The sequence below is a fragment of the Mesocricetus auratus genome, unplaced genomic scaffold, assembly GCF_017639785.1.
Source record: "Mesocricetus auratus isolate SY011 unplaced genomic scaffold, BCM_Maur_2.0 Super-Scaffold_100004, whole genome shotgun sequence".
Taxonomy (NCBI): Eukaryota; Metazoa; Chordata; class Mammalia; order Rodentia; family Cricetidae; genus Mesocricetus; species Mesocricetus auratus.
Window position 1 is genome coordinate 70,623,296 of NW_024429189.1, and position 16,384 is coordinate 70,639,679.

The following is a 16,384-nucleotide window of genomic DNA, read 5'->3' on the forward strand; positions in this document are numbered from 1 at the left end:
AATGTCAAGGATCATAAACATCTCTCATCAGAATACCAGGAACGTCTAAAGGCCTCGGGTTTACTCAAGCCAGAAATCAGTAGATGGAAAGCACACACAGAACTCAGGAAGCGTCTGTTTTCTCAGGAGACCCTGCCTCAGGAGAACCAGCCTTAAGCCTGATCAGCCAGCTCCAGCCAGCAGTGGGGGATCAGGGAGAGGGGAGTCAGGTCAAACCATCCCCTCGATGTTTTCAACTACCAAGCAAAAGCTATAGCATCGGAACTCACCAGCCTGAAAAAAATGCAGGCTCTTTCCTGTTAAGGGACTGGTGACTTACTTCAATAAATCACTTGCTACACATGTGTGAGGCCCTGGGCTCAATTTCCAGGCCCAGAAAGAAAAAAACATAGTTAAAATTTTAAAATAAAACAAGTCTAGGATTTGGGCTTACCAAGAGGCTCAACAGTGGGGAAAGAGATTTCTAAGAGTCTGTGTTTTAGAGGGAAACTCAGTTCCTATCTTTATGACATAGCCTTGCCATGCCTATGAGGTAGGATCACTGGAGGGATTTGAGAAACCAGATGATGCCAATCAGGACTTGGCACCTCAACAGGGTGGAGCTAGGCACAGCAGCAGCGAGTGGGAATTTAGAGGCAGGGGCATAGCAACAGCAGCAATGTCAGTTGGGAAGTGTCACTGCAGGATGTCACTCTCCAGCGGCTCCAGCCATGCTCTGCTGACTTCCCCTCACTCTCTCTAGCTCTCTGCCTGCCTCTCTCTTCATGGGCCATGTCTTTTCTGTGGGGGATCCTCCAAGGGGGATGAGAAGAGCGAGGCGTGCGGACTGCAGCCCACAGTCCAGCTTTGCTTCCCGCTGGCAGTTGGATCTAAGGAAAATGAGTCTCCCCTCCTCCTCAAGTTCCTCATCTATCAGAGGGCAAGGGCTAAATGTGTCTATCCACCATAAATTCCTACCATCAGATTGTGGCATCACGCAAAGTAGGTGGACAGTGACAGCATTAAACCACATATGAGCTCGTTTAATTAGTAGAACAACCCTATGATAAAGGTGCTATAGTTGTCTCCATTTCATGAAGAGGGTAAGTGAAGTTCTCAGTTATTGGATGGGTGGACAGCAGGTGGGTGGATGGGTGGGTGGGTGGATTGATGGATGTGTTGTGGACTGGTAGGTGAGTAAATGGATAGATACTATGGTGATTACACGAATTATTTACATCAGGGCTGGGAGTGTAGCTCAGTGGTAACTTTACCACTGTGCTTGCCTAGCCTGCACAGGTAGCTGTCTGCAACCATCAAAGACTCTAAGTGCCTGGTACCTCCCCTTGCCAATTCTTATATATGCCATTCTATCTGTTTCTGCTGGAGAAACTTAAACAAGACTGTTGAGGACCTGGACAATGTGTCACTGCATAAATCCCAGCCTCCAAGTCAGGACAGCACCTGCAGCTGTCTGAGTATCTACACAGGTCCTTTGCAGGAGTAGGTAGTCTGATCACAGGAACACAGGAACATCAGTCCTGCTAACTCCTCCATCATCTCCTTCCTCCACAGAATCTGTTATGGTGGTCCAGTCTGCCACACTATGGGCAATATCTATGTAGCCCCAGACCCTTTGTAAAAGACGACCAGAAGCTATGCAGATGGGCACAGGTAGCCAGATGGGCATCTATCCATTAACACACAGAAGCTCAAACCAGTTTCAAGTAGAGCCTAGCACACAGAAGGCAGCTAATAAGGAATGAATTGAATGGTAATTCCCCAGGCACTAGCCTCAAAACTCTATAACAACCCTGTAGATCAAACATACTATTCCCATTTGTCAGCTGTGGAATCAGAGACCTAAACATCTGTGGACCTTACCCAAAAGGCAAGCAGCTCGATCAGGATTTGAACCCAGACCTCCTTCAGAGCTCCTGAGTTCTTATTCTTGATACCATGTTGTCTCAGGAATATTTTTGTTCTCTTTCTCTGTTGGGTACCCTCCTCTTAAGCACCAGACAGAGATATAGTAATTTCCCATCTGCCTCATACTCTCTCTGGCCCCAACAACCACCCACAGAGTCCTATCTCTCTGGTCACCTCTTCAGAGAAGGTGACCTGGATCTTGCAGGGGCACGCCAGAACTAGAGCCCTCTCTGCCCACTGGGTAAGGGACGGGGCTGCTAACACAACAGGACTATTCTTTGGAGCCCCTTGTGGACTGTCATCACTTAATTCTTTGTGCTCTGGTGCAGCCTGTGACTCCTACTGGACCTCAGTGCACCCTGAATACTGGACCAAGCGTCACGTCTGGGAATGGCTCCAGTTCTGCTGTGATCAGTACAAACTCGACGCCAACTGCATCTCCTTCTGTCACTTCAACATCAGTGGCCTGCAGCTGTGCAGCATGACACAGGAGGAGTTCATCGAGGCTGCCGGCATCTGCGGGGAGTACCTGTACTTCATCCTCCAGAACATTCGCTCACAAGGTCAGTGCCAGCAAGACTCAGGAGAGGGGCCTGAGACTGGGTCTGGATCTCTGCAAGGTGCTTCCCTCCCCATGACTCTCATAACCAAACATGACTGATGCTCGGTCAAAAGCTCTCAGTAGCCAGAAATCCACTGTCCCTTGTGTTGAGAGTTTAATCAAAAGAAAAGTCAGAGCCAAGAAAGCAAGTTGGGTAAGGTTTTGTCTTAAAGAAAAGTAAAACTCGGGCATGAGTTGAGGAAGTCCAAAGCCAGGCTGAAAGCTGCAAGCAAGCATGCTAAGAACTAATTAAACTGTAAAAGGTGAGCAAAAGGAGTGTTCTGCTTCATCCCTGACAGGTGAGGGAGACAATGAAACAGACCTTTCCCCTTCCCGAGGAGTCCAAAGAATTGCCTTTCTTAGTACAGTCCTTTTGGTCAATGATCCAATGGCCAGAAGGTGGCACCAGTGGCATGGGAACACCATGAACATACACTGTTTTCTCAAACCAGACAGCTCCTTTGAGAGCATCTGCTTCTGTGCCCTAGTGATGGAGCAGCTGATGTGTGAAGCTCCCTGCCTTCGCTCTGGCCAGACAGTGTACAAGGCTGCTCCACAGGCAGTCAGGACAAAGTGAGAGCCGGGAAATCTGAAGGACCCATTGTGTTAATAACAGATCTTATACGTGGAAGCCAAAGGAAATACAAGAAGCATCCCCTCTCCAAATCCCTGAAGGCTTTGTCTGTCCACTGGAAGGATAGACCACCTTCCCTGGACTTCTTTTTTTCCTTTTTCTTTCTTTCTTTCTTTCTTTCTTTCTTTCTTTCTTTCTTTCTTTTTTTTTTTTTATTTTTCGACACAGGGTTTCTCTGTATTGTTTTGGAGGGCTGTCCTGGAACTCACTCTGTAGACCAGGCTGGCCTCGAACTCACAGAGATTCACTTACCTCTACCTCCTGAGTGCTGGGATTAAAGGCGTGCTCTACCAACGCCCGGTCCCTCCCTGGACTTCTTTAGAGGATTACTTGGCACTAAGTAGCAACTGTTTCTATCATTAATACAACCATGAGGCCGACAGGGATGCAGTAGGGGGGCACACTATAGCAGACACATCTATGTTTGATTAAATAATCTTAAAAGTTGTCAGTTTTGTCAGTTTCTCTTAGAAAGGTTACTTGAAAAGGCACAGAAAGCAGGAAGCTCCCTGCCACTGGGGAGCCAAGTTGTCTATGCATCCCTCCTTGACAGGGATGATCAAGACAGAGATTCCATCTGGGTAGAGAAACCTCAGAGCACCTTCCAGCTCTGTGAGTCTGGGGCCTCCATTTGCTCCTCCCCATCAGGAGGGCCTAAGGGTAAGAAAGCAGAGAGTGGTGACCCTGAGCTAGAAGTACTGTCCTTAGGGTGTGTACTCCCTAAATAGGAACAAGTCTGTCATAGCCACCCTTGGGAGGGGGAGTCTGGAAATCCATTCAAAAACCTCCTAAGGGCCAGGTGTGGTTGCACACCTTTAATCCCACCAACCTGCTCCATTTTGAAGTTCTTCCCTTAAGGTTCCTCAAGAAACTCTGTACATGTGCTTCGTGACCAGAGTTTACACCCCAGCAGTTTGCCCAGGACACAGTGGGCTCACTGCTCATCCTGACATAATCACCATTAGAACTCTCTCTCTCATGCTGAGGTCTCTCCGTTTGGACAAAATCTATATTCTGGGTAACTATCTACCTTGTACCTTGTGTACCCCATAGTCAAGGACCTTGCAAGAACAGGGCGTGGAACAAGGAAGCTTCAACCAGGGGAAGCACTAACCAGGCCTCCAGAGTCCAGAGGATCATCTGATCAGTAGATATTGCAGATTTGAAGGTCTAGAAGCATGGAGGCACTGTACACCAGAAGTAGATATCAGGGGAAAGCCTGGTGTCACAGAATGGCTTCCACAATGTAGGACAAGAAATATCTCTCAACGGTCCCTGACCCTGTTCTAGCTGGCCCTTTGGCTAGAGTGTTCCAATTGTGTTAGTAAAGAGAAAATAGCCCTCATGTTGGACACCAAGTTAGGAAATAGGTATCTGTTGACCTGACCTGCTTCCCGGAAACATGATCTTAAACCCCAGCCCAGCTCACCATTCTGCAGAGTAAGGAACCAGCATTGTCTTCCAACGAACTGAGCATTCAAGTAGAGCTATTATGACCCCATGAGTTTCTTATCCTTCTCTTCACTTTGGCTATTATATCACAGTCATTCTGATCTCCAAGTCCCATGTCATAAATTATATTCTACTGAGACTAACCAATGATCCCAGAGAGCCTGTAACAGGCAAAGCCGCACAGGCAATAGTGGTCCAGCTCAGTTCAGAGCCCAAATTTTCTGGAGTCTACACAAGATTTACTCTCTTAGAGCTCAGTAGCAGACACACAGAGGCTTCTAGAGCCCCTGGCATCAGTTCTTCTTAGGTCACCTCTGAAAAAGTATTACGTTGCCATCTGACTTCAGGATGGCTTTATAAAGAGCTAGACGGCATCTGAGTTTCCCTCTGACAAAACCACCCCTCTGAGGGGAGAATCACTCCCCTTCTTCCAAAACCTCCCCTCCTCATCCGGCCAGCCCCCTGGATTGCATGGAATAGTTTGTGAACCTCCATTTTTATTCCTTTCCCAGGTTATTCCTTTTTCAATGATGCTGAAGAGACCAAGACCACCATCAAAGACTGTAAGTATGACATTCAAACTGCCCAAAGCTGTGCCCAAACTATTGCTGGCCACTTGGATTTGATCCTGTTTCAACAACAACACTAGAAGGTGCATGAACCAAAACAAGCCAAGACTTGGAGTAGAGAGATTAGGTTAAAAGAGTGTGACTATGGATGAGGGCGTCTGTGGCACAATAGCTCATGTCCATGGAGTCCTGTCCTTACCAAGACTCCATTTGTCTGCCTGTAAAGTATTTGGACCCTTCTCAGTTGTGGTTAGCTTGAGAAGCAATGGCATTTGTGTCTGGTAAACGAACTTTCTGGTGCCTGCAGTGTGGATACTATAGAGCCAGTGTCCATTAGCCATGACAGTAATGACTCCAGCCATCAGAGGCCTTATGGTTGCTGATATTTCAGAATAACCAGAGCCCACTTGGTAGGTCAAATAGATAATTAGAAGATGATGGGGAAGTCTCAAATGGCCTGTGGTCCCAATGATTAGTCTCATTTCATTTCTGCAGATGGAGGCAGAGAAAGGGAACTTTGGAGTTCCCATTTTAAAAATATTTCTGTTTGTTCTTTGAGAATTGCATATATGTATGCCATATATTTTGGCCATATCTATCCCCTACTTCTCCCAGCATGTTCCCCTCCCAGCCTCATGCCTTTTCTTAAAAAAACAAACAAACAAAAAACCATAATACATGATTCTAGTCAGTGCTGCCAATACATGTGCAAGGGTGTGGTGGCATCCACTGGAGTATGGACAACCAATGCTGCCAATACATGTGCAAGGGTGTGGTGGCATCCACTGGAGTATGGACAACCAATGCTGCCAATACATGTGCAAGGGTGTGGTGGCATCCACTGGAGTATGGACAACCAATGCTGCCAATACATGTGCAAGGGTGTGGTGGCATCCACTGGAGTATGGACAACCAATGCTGCCAATACATGTGCAAGGGTGTGGTGGCATCCACTGGAGTATGGACAACCAATGCTGCCAATACATGTGCAAGGGTGTGGTGGCATCCACTGGAGTATGGACAACCAAGCAGTAGCTACAGTCGGCCACCCTGGAAAACTACTACCCCTCCCCCATCAACTACCAATAGGTGGAGCTACCTTTCAAAAAATGATTATCACTGCTATTAATTATTGAGTCACATGCAAAGATCCTGGCCCAAGGGCTGAAAAGAAATGTGATCCTGGATAGGTCCCTTTCTCCATGGACTTTTGCTGGGCCACTGTAAAGAGTAGGCAGGCCACACACATGGTGTTTTCCAGGCCCCTCCTCTCTGAAAGACAGATACAGAGAGACAGACAATGAGGGTTAGTTAGTTGTTAGGATTTTTAAGCTCTATGTTAGTGTGTGTGTTCTTGTGTGTGCCTCTGTGTGTGTGTGTGTGTGTGTGTGTGTGTGTGTGTGTGTGTGTGTGTATGACAGTGCTAATATTGAGATCAGAGGAAACTCATGGGAGATAGTTTTTCTTTCCACCATGGGTTGCAGGAATCAAACTCCATTCATGAGGCTGACACAGGCAATACTTTTACCTACTGAGTCATCTTGCTGGCCCAGAATTTCTTCCTCTCTCCCTAAAATCCCCATCTGAGGATTTAAGTTCTTAGACTTCTGATTAATTAAAGTTTTGTGATTTTTGTTTGTGGGTTTAGGGAGATTAGCTCAAGAATAGCAGCTTCAGTTGTGAAATGGGTCACCCCCATCCAGCACCAAAGATCCTGGCTGCTCTTACGAGAGAGAAGGAAGAAAAGCTTTCAGGGGACAAAAGCAAATGCTGGGCCCACGAGATCTTTGAAAAAGAGTTGGAAGGTGTGTCATTGGGTTGTCCAAAGCCAGTAGCCGCTAACCATATGAGGCCATTACTTTAAATTAAATAATGTTAAGATTCAAGTCCTCAGGATCACCAGTCAAACTTTAAATGCAGTCACAGCTGGCCAGGAGCCACCATATTGGGTTGCTGGCATTCTCCATCACAGAAACTTCTGGGCATTATCAGTGAAGAATCAGCCACATTCACAGAAGGGATGGGAGCTGAGGATGAGGGCTGGGCATTGGCAGATTTGTGAGTAGTGGAATTTGGATTTCATGCTAATCTGCCTGAGCAGCCACAGAAGGATTGTAGGCATGGAAATAGTGACGTCCATAACTAGATTTAAAGATCTCTTAGGCTGCTGTGTCAGGGTCAGACAGGAGTCTAGCTGAGGGCCTGCTATTTAGGATGGCGATGCTAGCAGCCCAACCAGTAAAGCAGAAGAAATGAGAAAAAGCTTCTGGAAGTGAGAGTGGTAGGGGAAAGGCTTTAGTAAGTGTGTTTAGGACTCACAGAGATAATCCCTGCTGCTTGAGGCTCTGATCCATCTGCCCCAACCCGGAGTGGAACAATGCATAGACTGAGCCTAGACTTAAGGCTTCGGTTGAGACTACCCAAACAGTAGCTCCACAGTTCTTCCTATTCCAGGCCCAGTTCCATGGCCAGGACACCACTGCCTTCTCCCGAGCCCTGACTCTGACTTTTCTGCGGCCTTCAGGACCGTGATTCCCCAAGCAGAAACGAACGTAGAACTTGAAGGGCAGTAGGCATGAGGTCAGTTATTTTATAGCTTACACAGTAAGTCTGTCCTAGGAAACACAGACCATGTGGCCACAGAGTCTATGACCCAGCAAAGTTTTATGGCCCTAGATATCCTAGAACAGGAAACCAGAGGCCGCTTTTCAGTGCTGATGCCAAGTAGAGACCACAGCATGGCCAAGGAGGGCAGGGCGGCATCCTAGAGGCTTCTGTAAAAATTGCTAACGATCATTACTTTTATGCACTTAACACTGTGCCAGGCATAGAGTCAGGAATTTAGATGTATGAACTCACATGTACTCCCCCATCTCCATTTGCTTCTAAAGAAACATGAGGTGCAGCAACTTGAGAGTAAACACAACCCTGGAGCTGATTTCAACTTGTCCTCTCGGTGGCTCTGTGCTTACATATTTGGCTACACACAAGCATACACCCTGCTACATGCACATACACACAAGCATAGCTCCTCCCAGGCCCTTGTTTGTTCTCTTGCCCACTTAGTGGAGACTCAAGTTTCCTGAGATGTGTCTAGCTCTGAATCTAGTTTAACAATGATCCGTACAGTGGATCTTCAACTTAGCTCCTACCAAAAGTCCAGCAAGTCATCCCCAGGCCTCCATCCTAGCTTCGAGAGGATACCTGACTATGATTTTAATCAACAAATGATAATAAATCCCTTGGCTCTATTATAAGTTTCCAGTCTCAAGGCCAACCAGGCCTACCCAACCTGGAAGACAGTAGCAGGGCTATGCTTCCCCTCAGGCCACACCGGCTACATGGATACAGATCACATACACACAGGCACCTGCACATGCACATACGCACAGAGGCTGCTGTTTGCAGAGAAATGAAGTTCCTACAGGGTACTGCAGCAGACCAACTGCTCATCTTGGTGAAATGTTTAACCGGGCCCCTGCCTCAAGATCGACGGTAATGACTTCACCCTCTCTGTCTCAGCCTCTACCTCAATCATTAGATTAAAAAAGAGCTTTAGAAGCTTCTGAATCCATGAGGGCCTTCAAAGTCACCTGGACCTGGGTGGGACAGTCAGAACAGAGGGATGTGACCAGATGAACCATCTCAATGTCTCCTGCGATGCCTCCTGCTCGGCGCTCCAGCATCACGCCGCAGAGCCTCCATCCCAAGCACAAGGGACCGCAGGCATGAAGTGCACGGCCTTTCCCTGGCTCTCCTGATAGTTCAGTGGAGGCTTCTTACCCATTCACAGTCACTGACTGGCCTTTGTGTATTGTTATGACTCCACTGCTTTCTCCCTAAAAGATTCAGGGACACAGTGGAGAAGTCTAGAGATGGGGACAGACACACAGCACAAAATAGCACTGACGACTGCTCAGCCCATGAGCTAAGTGCTCACTCGGTGTCTGCCAGATGCCTCTGAGAAGGACATGATCGCGCCCTGGTTGCGATTGTTAAGTCTGGGATGGGAACTCTGGAGTCAAGGCCCAGCTTCCCACCTGGACAAAAGTCTTAAACTCTCTGGGCTTCAAACTCCTCCTCAATAAAATGACAACCATGTCACCCAGGGTTGTTGCGAGACTATGACGTCACATATGAGGCCTCCCTCTAGTGAGCTCTCAGCGTTCAGTAAAAGCTCCATAAACATCGGCTCTAGTAGAGAAAAGTCGAGGTGCCCTTAGACCTCAGGTGCGGGTGGGGGCTCTAGCCCAAGAGGTGACTTCGAGGAAGGGTTCTGAAGAGGCTCTGGGAGAGCGACAGTCAGCTGAGTAGAAGCGGTGGCTGAGGAAAGCGTGCAAAAACCCGGAGGCACAGGAGAGTCACACCCATTGAAGCCAGCTAGCTTCAGAGGTGAGAGAAAGTTGGGGTGCAGAAAGAGATAAGGCTAGAGGGCTGGGTGTGGCCCAGTTTATGAAAGGCCTACCTAATGAGATAGCCTTCGTCTTGGTGATAAAAGGGGACCGCTTGAGGGGTGATACGACCCCGTGGCACAGAACACAGGACCTGGGTAACAGTGTAGACAGGACACCCTTTCTTCCCAAGATGACATATCTCTTCCTTTGTCCCATTAGCACACATCATAGACTACAGCGTCAGCGTGGTTAGTGTAGTGTAGTGGCTGAGAATATCACTAATAATCCAGTACCTACTGCACTAGACGCTGCATAGGCGAAGACAAATCCTGCCCCCTCGTGGGCAGTGTGTCAAGAAAGCTCAAAGGCAATAAAAAGGAAACAGATGTGGAATCCTAAGAAAAAGCCTAGAGGCACGTATGTGTGGTTACAATTTCCACCGCTGCAGGAGGCCACCGCTGGAAGGTGAATTTGGGTCTAGACTGAGATGGGGATGTGAATACCCAGATGGTGAAGGAAAGAGCATTGTGCGCAGCTGTGGCGGCCCCTAGGTGGGCTGTGCTGCAAGGTGAGACAGGGCCTGTGTAGTGGGAGCACAGAGCTGGGGAGTAGACGGAGATTTAAGGCCTGGGACGTAGGTCTGCCCTGATGTTCTTTAAAGAATTCACATACTTCGGGACAATGCATATGTGGGTGTCTCAGATTATCAATTACGGCACGATAGTGCATCATTCAATTCAATATTGAGTTAACCTCTCGCTCCCTTCATGAATTCAAATCTCTTTGTTCTTATTGTGTCCCTTCCAATCTGCTCTCCACACAGTCACAAGAGGGGCCTTTCTAAAGTGCGGGTCTTTCGGTTAGGGATGTGGCCCAGGTAGGTAGTTTGTGGACAGGCATGAAGCCTCGGCTTCCATTCCCAGCGTGGTATAGATTGGAAATGGCAGTACATGCCTGCATTCCCAGCACTCATTCAAGAGGTGGAGGCAGAGAGTCAGGAGTTCAAAATCATCCAGAATACCGTGAGTTTAAAACCAGTGTGAGCTATGTAAGACTGTCTTTTAAAAAGAAAAGGCTACAGTGGGGGTCCAGTGGCAGAAATCATGAGCTGTCACTGCCTGCAACCCACATGGATGTCGTAGCTCTTCCCACCCCCCAGTCACGGGTATGCAAGGCTCCTAGGTGCTCCATGGTGGAAAGGGCAGAGTACACACTGCTACCACCTAAAACCCTCCTCCCCTCCCCTCCCCCTTCCTCTCCCTCTTCCCCCTCCCCTCCCTCTTCCCCTCTCGTGCCCTCTCCCCTCCTCTCTCCCCCCTCCCTCTACTCAGTCTCTCTTCCTTCTCCCACTGGTTCATAATGTAACTGTCTCATCTTGGGAGATTCTCCCTCATAAAGTAGTCACGTCTATATATCACTTTCTATGCAGTGTCATGTATGGACCACATTTAAAACAACAGGTGATTTGTCTGTTTCGCCTGGGGTTCACCTGGTCACGTGAGCAGGGATGGCGGCGTTTGTGTGTTCTCTCTTGTATTCCAGCAGGAGCCCAGCATGCACTTACAGCAGGTCCCAGGATGGAGCACATCCCTGCATCTACTAGCCACCTAAAGTGTCTCCCACCACAAGGCTGGTCGTTAACTTCTGCTCTTTGGGGTGCGGTTTGCGGCTCCTCCACTGCCATGCGTCCTTCTGTTTCAGATGCTGATTCCAGTTGCTTGAAAACAAGTGGCATCAAGAGTCAAGACTGTCACAGTCGAACAAGTAAGAACAGAGACACCATTTTTCTTCCTTGAGGCAGTTCATCTTTGGAATTAAGTATCTGAGTGGGACCTGTCACTTCCACAGGGAGGTGGTGGAGAACCAATGATTGCTTCCATACATGGGATCAAAATCATCATTTTTGCTTAGACATCGGATTTTAAGAATTAAAGAAATGTTCTGACTGGGTTCTATTAGTGAAGGAAAGTTTTCTTTTTCCTGGTCCATTGTGTGACCTTCTCATTGAAGTACTCAGAGGAAGAGAATAGAGACAATGTGGGGAAATGGCCAGTCCATGAGCCTTCCCAGCACTGAGCAGGATCAAGGTCCACTTTCATTACGTGCAAGCAGTCACACCTGTGGCCGGATGCACGCAGTCACACCTGTGGCCGGATGCACGCAGTCACACCTGTGGCCAGATGCACGCAGTCACCCTGCATCTAGCCACTTACCATGCATTAAACCACTAAATCCTCAAGCCCACAGTATGACATGAGTAACTTATTACCCCTTTGATAATGGCAGTAACTAAAGAAACTGCATTTCCAGAGCCAGGAAGGGGCACATTCCAGACCAAACTCAGGCAGTCATAGCCCAGATCAGTCTTACCCATGCCCTAAAGGCACAAGACGAACACAAGCTCCTTGTGATAAATGAAACTGCCGAATGGCTGTGGATACCAGATCTTTTATTTTTTAACAAATAAATTTATTTATTTTTCTTCCTCGATGAAGTTTCCCCTCACGCCTCTCTTCTCAGTCTCTCCCCCTAGCCCCCCTCAGTTTCCACCCCCACAATCCACTCCTCCTCCATTTCTGTTTAGGAAAGAGTGGGTCTCCATCTTAATTTCCATTAGAAAGGAGTGAGCTCCTGAGGAGCCATACTGCTCGTTGGGTAATTCGCATGTATCTGCATGGAGAATTTGCTTATAGTTATTAAGAAACAGACATTTTCCAGCTTGTTAAGGCCCCAAGCAGCACACTCAAAATGAGCGTTGTCCAGCTCAGCAACAGGTTAATGAGAAGTGAAGTTGCACCCCTCTCTCTCTCTCTCTCTCTCTCTCTCTCTCTCTCTCTCTCTCTCTCTCTCTCTCTGTGTGTGTCTTTACCTTTGTTCTGTGTGTGTGTGTGTCTGTCTGTCTTTACCTTTGTTCTCTCTCTCTCTCTCCCTCCCTTCCACTCACTTTTCCTTTAACATCTCTCATAGTTTTAATTTTATGAGATTATAATTGCATCACTTTTCCCATCCCTTTCCTCCCTCCAAACTCTCCCATATATTCCTTCCCATTCTCCTTCAAATCCATAAATCCATGACCTCATTTTTCACTAATTGTTATTCTATAGACACACACAGACACAAACACACACACACACACACACACACATTCCCAAATATGACCTGTTCAGTCTGTATAATGTTACTAGTATATATGCTCCCAGGACTGACTATTTTGGCACTAGATGAACAACCAATTGGTGTGCTCTCCCCTGAGGAGGGCCCCCTCTCCCACTCCCAGCATTCCTCAGTTGCCTGTAGTTCTTTGTGGAGGACTGAGGCCTCATGGGCTTTTCCCTGTCCAGTCTGGCATGTTTATTTGTATCATATTTGTTCGGCTCGTGATTGGGCAGTCATGTTGGTGGGACTTTATGGGTATGGCTTTTGATGTTACTAGGAACACAGTCTCTCTTTAAAAATAAAATTAAAAAGCCAGTTTAAAAAGACAGGAAGCTGACTATTCTGGTTCCTTTCCAAAGGCCTCCAAAGCTCTCACCTGTGGGAATTTGTCAGAGATTTGCTTCTGTCTCCTGAAGAAAACTGTGGCATCCTGGAATGGGAAGACAGGGAACAGGGCATTTTCCGAGTGGTTAAATCAGAAGCCCTGGCCAAGATGTGGGGACAAAGGAAGAAAAATGACAGGATGACATATGAAAAGTTGAGCAGAGCCCTGAGGTAAGTGAATAGCATCAGAAACTATGAGCCTGCAGAGACGAGTTACGTAAAATAGCCAGCCGGAGAAAACTACACTGTTTTCACAGCTTTCCCCTGCCCCACACACTCCATATGACAGGGTCGTGAGCTAAAGCTCTTCTTAGTTTCGGGTGAGATTATAGCTTGTAAAGTGACCCACCATCCTTTTCAGTTTTGGCAACGTTCCTGGTGATGGGGGAGGGGGGCTGGATCACCCTGAACCCAAGCCATGGTGCACACAAACACAGGCTGAACTGACCGTGGTGAGGTTCGGCCTTCACGGTGTCTGGGAAGGGGTTAAGTGTAAGTTAATAACAGGGTGTGGAAATACCAGGGTAGATGAAGCCGTGTCACCTGAGAGGAGCGAGGGATGTTTATGCGCTGTTTTCTTGGGGTGCAAACCTTCCCCGGATTCCTCTCTTCTGCTTCTTTTCACAGATACTACTATAAAACGGGAATTTTGGAGCGGGTTGACCGGAGGTTAGTGTACAAGTTTGGAAAAAATGCACACGGGTGGCAGGAAGACAAACTATGATCTACGCCAACACCAAGCTCTTTTGATGGATCTCTGTTGTTTGAAACAATCAGATCAAAATAGACATTTGAAAGTCTTCTTCCTCCTCCTCCCCCTCCTCCTCTTCAAAGCCTACAAACACAATGATAAAATTTCTGCACATCTCAGCTTACTTTGGATTCAGTTGTTGTCTATTGGGGTGATGGCAGAAACCCTTAAGCGGTTGTCTTCACCCCAAGGGGGAAGAAGGGATGGTCTTCTGTGGCAACTTGATGAAACATTATTTCCCTAATGAAGTGTTTGGAGCCAGGGTAGTCAATGTTATGGGTGCTGCTTCAAAAAGGGGCCCCATTCCACCATTAAGGACACACGATGCTCCCATTCCAGAGGTTCTAAGTGGTCAACTGAGGCATCTCACTTGGGTCTAGTTTTTAGGGGAAGACGAGATGTAAGATGTGCTTACTTTAGATTTGAAATTATTAGTCATATTCCATAGAAGAATTTCTTAATAAAAAATGCTAAGCCACTAAGCTAGGACCTAATTGGATGTAGCCTAAACTAATAGGTTTCTTAACTCATCATATTTGACCACTTAGCCACAGTCACTCAATCCACAGTTGGGAATGGATACTTTTAAAGGGAGATAGATTTCCTGCCCACAACCTTCTGAACTTACATGCTTGTAATTAGTCACATTGGGAATTACTTCTGAGATCACTGCCCTCTTTCTCCTCTCTGGTGGCTAGCGTCATTTCTATAGAGACCTAGTCAACAGACATATATGTGCATTAATTTCCAAATCACTGCTGTTTCTGTGATTCAAACTGTCAACATGATCAAATCAGAATTCATTGATTCCCTCTGGGGCTACGACGTTAAACCCATATAGAGCAAAGAATGTCCAAACATTCTGTAACAGCCAAACACATTGCCAGTCCCTTTTCTTTTCTTACCTGATGAGTACTCAAACTCTACAACAGATTCTCTTGTGGAATATTACTTTATCTTGTTTTTCAAGACAGGGTTTCTCTGTGTAGCTTTGTAGACCAGGCCGGCCTCGAACTCACAGAAATCCACCTGCCCTCTGCCTCCTGAGTGCTGGGATTAAAGGTGAGCACCACCACCCGGCCAGATTCTTTTGACAAAAACAAATATAAGGAACTTACATCAGTAAACAATCATGGGTTAAAGTCTGCACTGACATCTCCATTGGCATGCAAGGTGTTAATGACCTGCAGTAAGGTGGACTGCCCCTGAACCTGACCGGCTCCAGAACTGGGAATGTCAAGTGATGAGGCACTGAACAGCAACACAGGCTGAAGACCTCTATGTTTAGAGTTTAACCTCAAAAGCAACTTGTTTTTTTTTTTAAATGTGAATTACTGTAAAATAATCTATTTTTGGATTCATGTGTTTTCCAGGTGGATATAGTTTATAAACAATGTGAATAAAATATTTAATATGTTCCAATGTCTGTGTACTTGTTCAACCCAGAAACCTTTCTAGAAGTTGGGAATGGATACTTTTAAAGTACCTTCAGATACTATAAAAGCTTCTACTACCAAATGGGGCTCACAGAATAGTGTGACAAAGACTTTTTCTTCAGATTTATGTTAATTAATGTGTATGAGTGTCTTGGCTGCATGTACGTATGTGTGCCAAGTGCCTAGAGAGGTCAGAAGGCACTGCATCCCTGGAACTAGAGTTAAGGAGGCTATGGATGGCTCTTGACTGGGGGGCCATCTCTCCAGCCCCCCAATAAATACAGCTTTGTTTGAAGTTCATGGTGCTTTGTTTTTGTTTTTTTTAACATTTTATTTTTATTATTTAAATTAGAAACAAACTTGCTTACATGTCAATCCCAGATCTCTCTCCCTCCCTCCTCCCCTGCCCCCCACCAGCCCCACCAACCCCCCACCCAATCTCCACTCTGCTACCCACAGAGGGTGAGGCCCTCCATGGGGTTATATCCAAAGTCTGTTATATCATCCAGGCAGAGCCTAGGCCCTGCCCCATGTGTCCAGGCTGAGAGAGCATCCGTCCATGTGGAATGTGCTCCCAAAGTCCATTCCTATGCCAGGGATAAATACTGATCTGCTACCTGAGGCCCTATAGATTGCCAAGGCCTCCTCACTAACACCCACATTCAGGGGCCTGGATCAGTCCCATGCTGGCCTCTCAGCCATCAGTCGGGTCTTGACCCCCTTTGTTCATCACTCCTCCCTCTCTGTCACTGGGTTCCAGGAATTCAGTTCAGTGTTTACCTATGGGTGTCTGCCTCTGCTTCCATCAGCCACTGGATAAAGGCTCTAGAGTAACATACAAGGTAGTCGTCAATCTCATTATCGTAGGAGTGCATTTAAGGTAGCCTCTCCACTATTGCTAAGATTGCCAGTTGGTGTCATCCTTGTAGATCTCTGGAAATCTCACTAGTGTCAACTCTCTCCTCAAACCTATAATGGTTCCCTCTATTATGGTATATCTCATCCTGCTCTCCTCTATTCTTCCCCCAACTCAACCTTCCTGCTCCCTCGTGTCCCCCTCTCCCCTCCTCTTCTCTCCCTGTCTTTCTCCCAGCTCCCT

The 16,384-nt window shown here is 47.0% G+C and overlaps 1 protein-coding gene across 2 annotated transcripts in view; it reads left to right on the plus strand.

The window, feature by feature from the left end:
- Positions 1 to 15,580, plus strand: part of Elf5 (E74 like ETS transcription factor 5) — a 28,924-nt gene extending 13,344 nt beyond the window's left edge. For both annotated transcript variants that reach the window (XM_005064850.4, XM_040745935.1), the window contains exons 3-7: positions 2,238 to 2,471; positions 5,108 to 5,158; positions 11,260 to 11,322; positions 13,074 to 13,269; positions 13,726 to 15,580. In XM_005064850.4, coding sequence (XP_005064907.1) covers positions 2,238 to 2,471; positions 5,108 to 5,158; positions 11,260 to 11,322; positions 13,074 to 13,269; positions 13,726 to 13,822 — 641 coding nt within the window. In that variant the 3' untranslated portion in view covers positions 13,823 to 15,580. The remainder of the gene's footprint in view (positions 1 to 2,237; positions 2,472 to 5,107; positions 5,159 to 11,259; positions 11,323 to 13,073; positions 13,270 to 13,725) is intronic.
- The last annotated feature ends 804 nt before the right edge of the window (positions 15,581 to 16,384 follow it).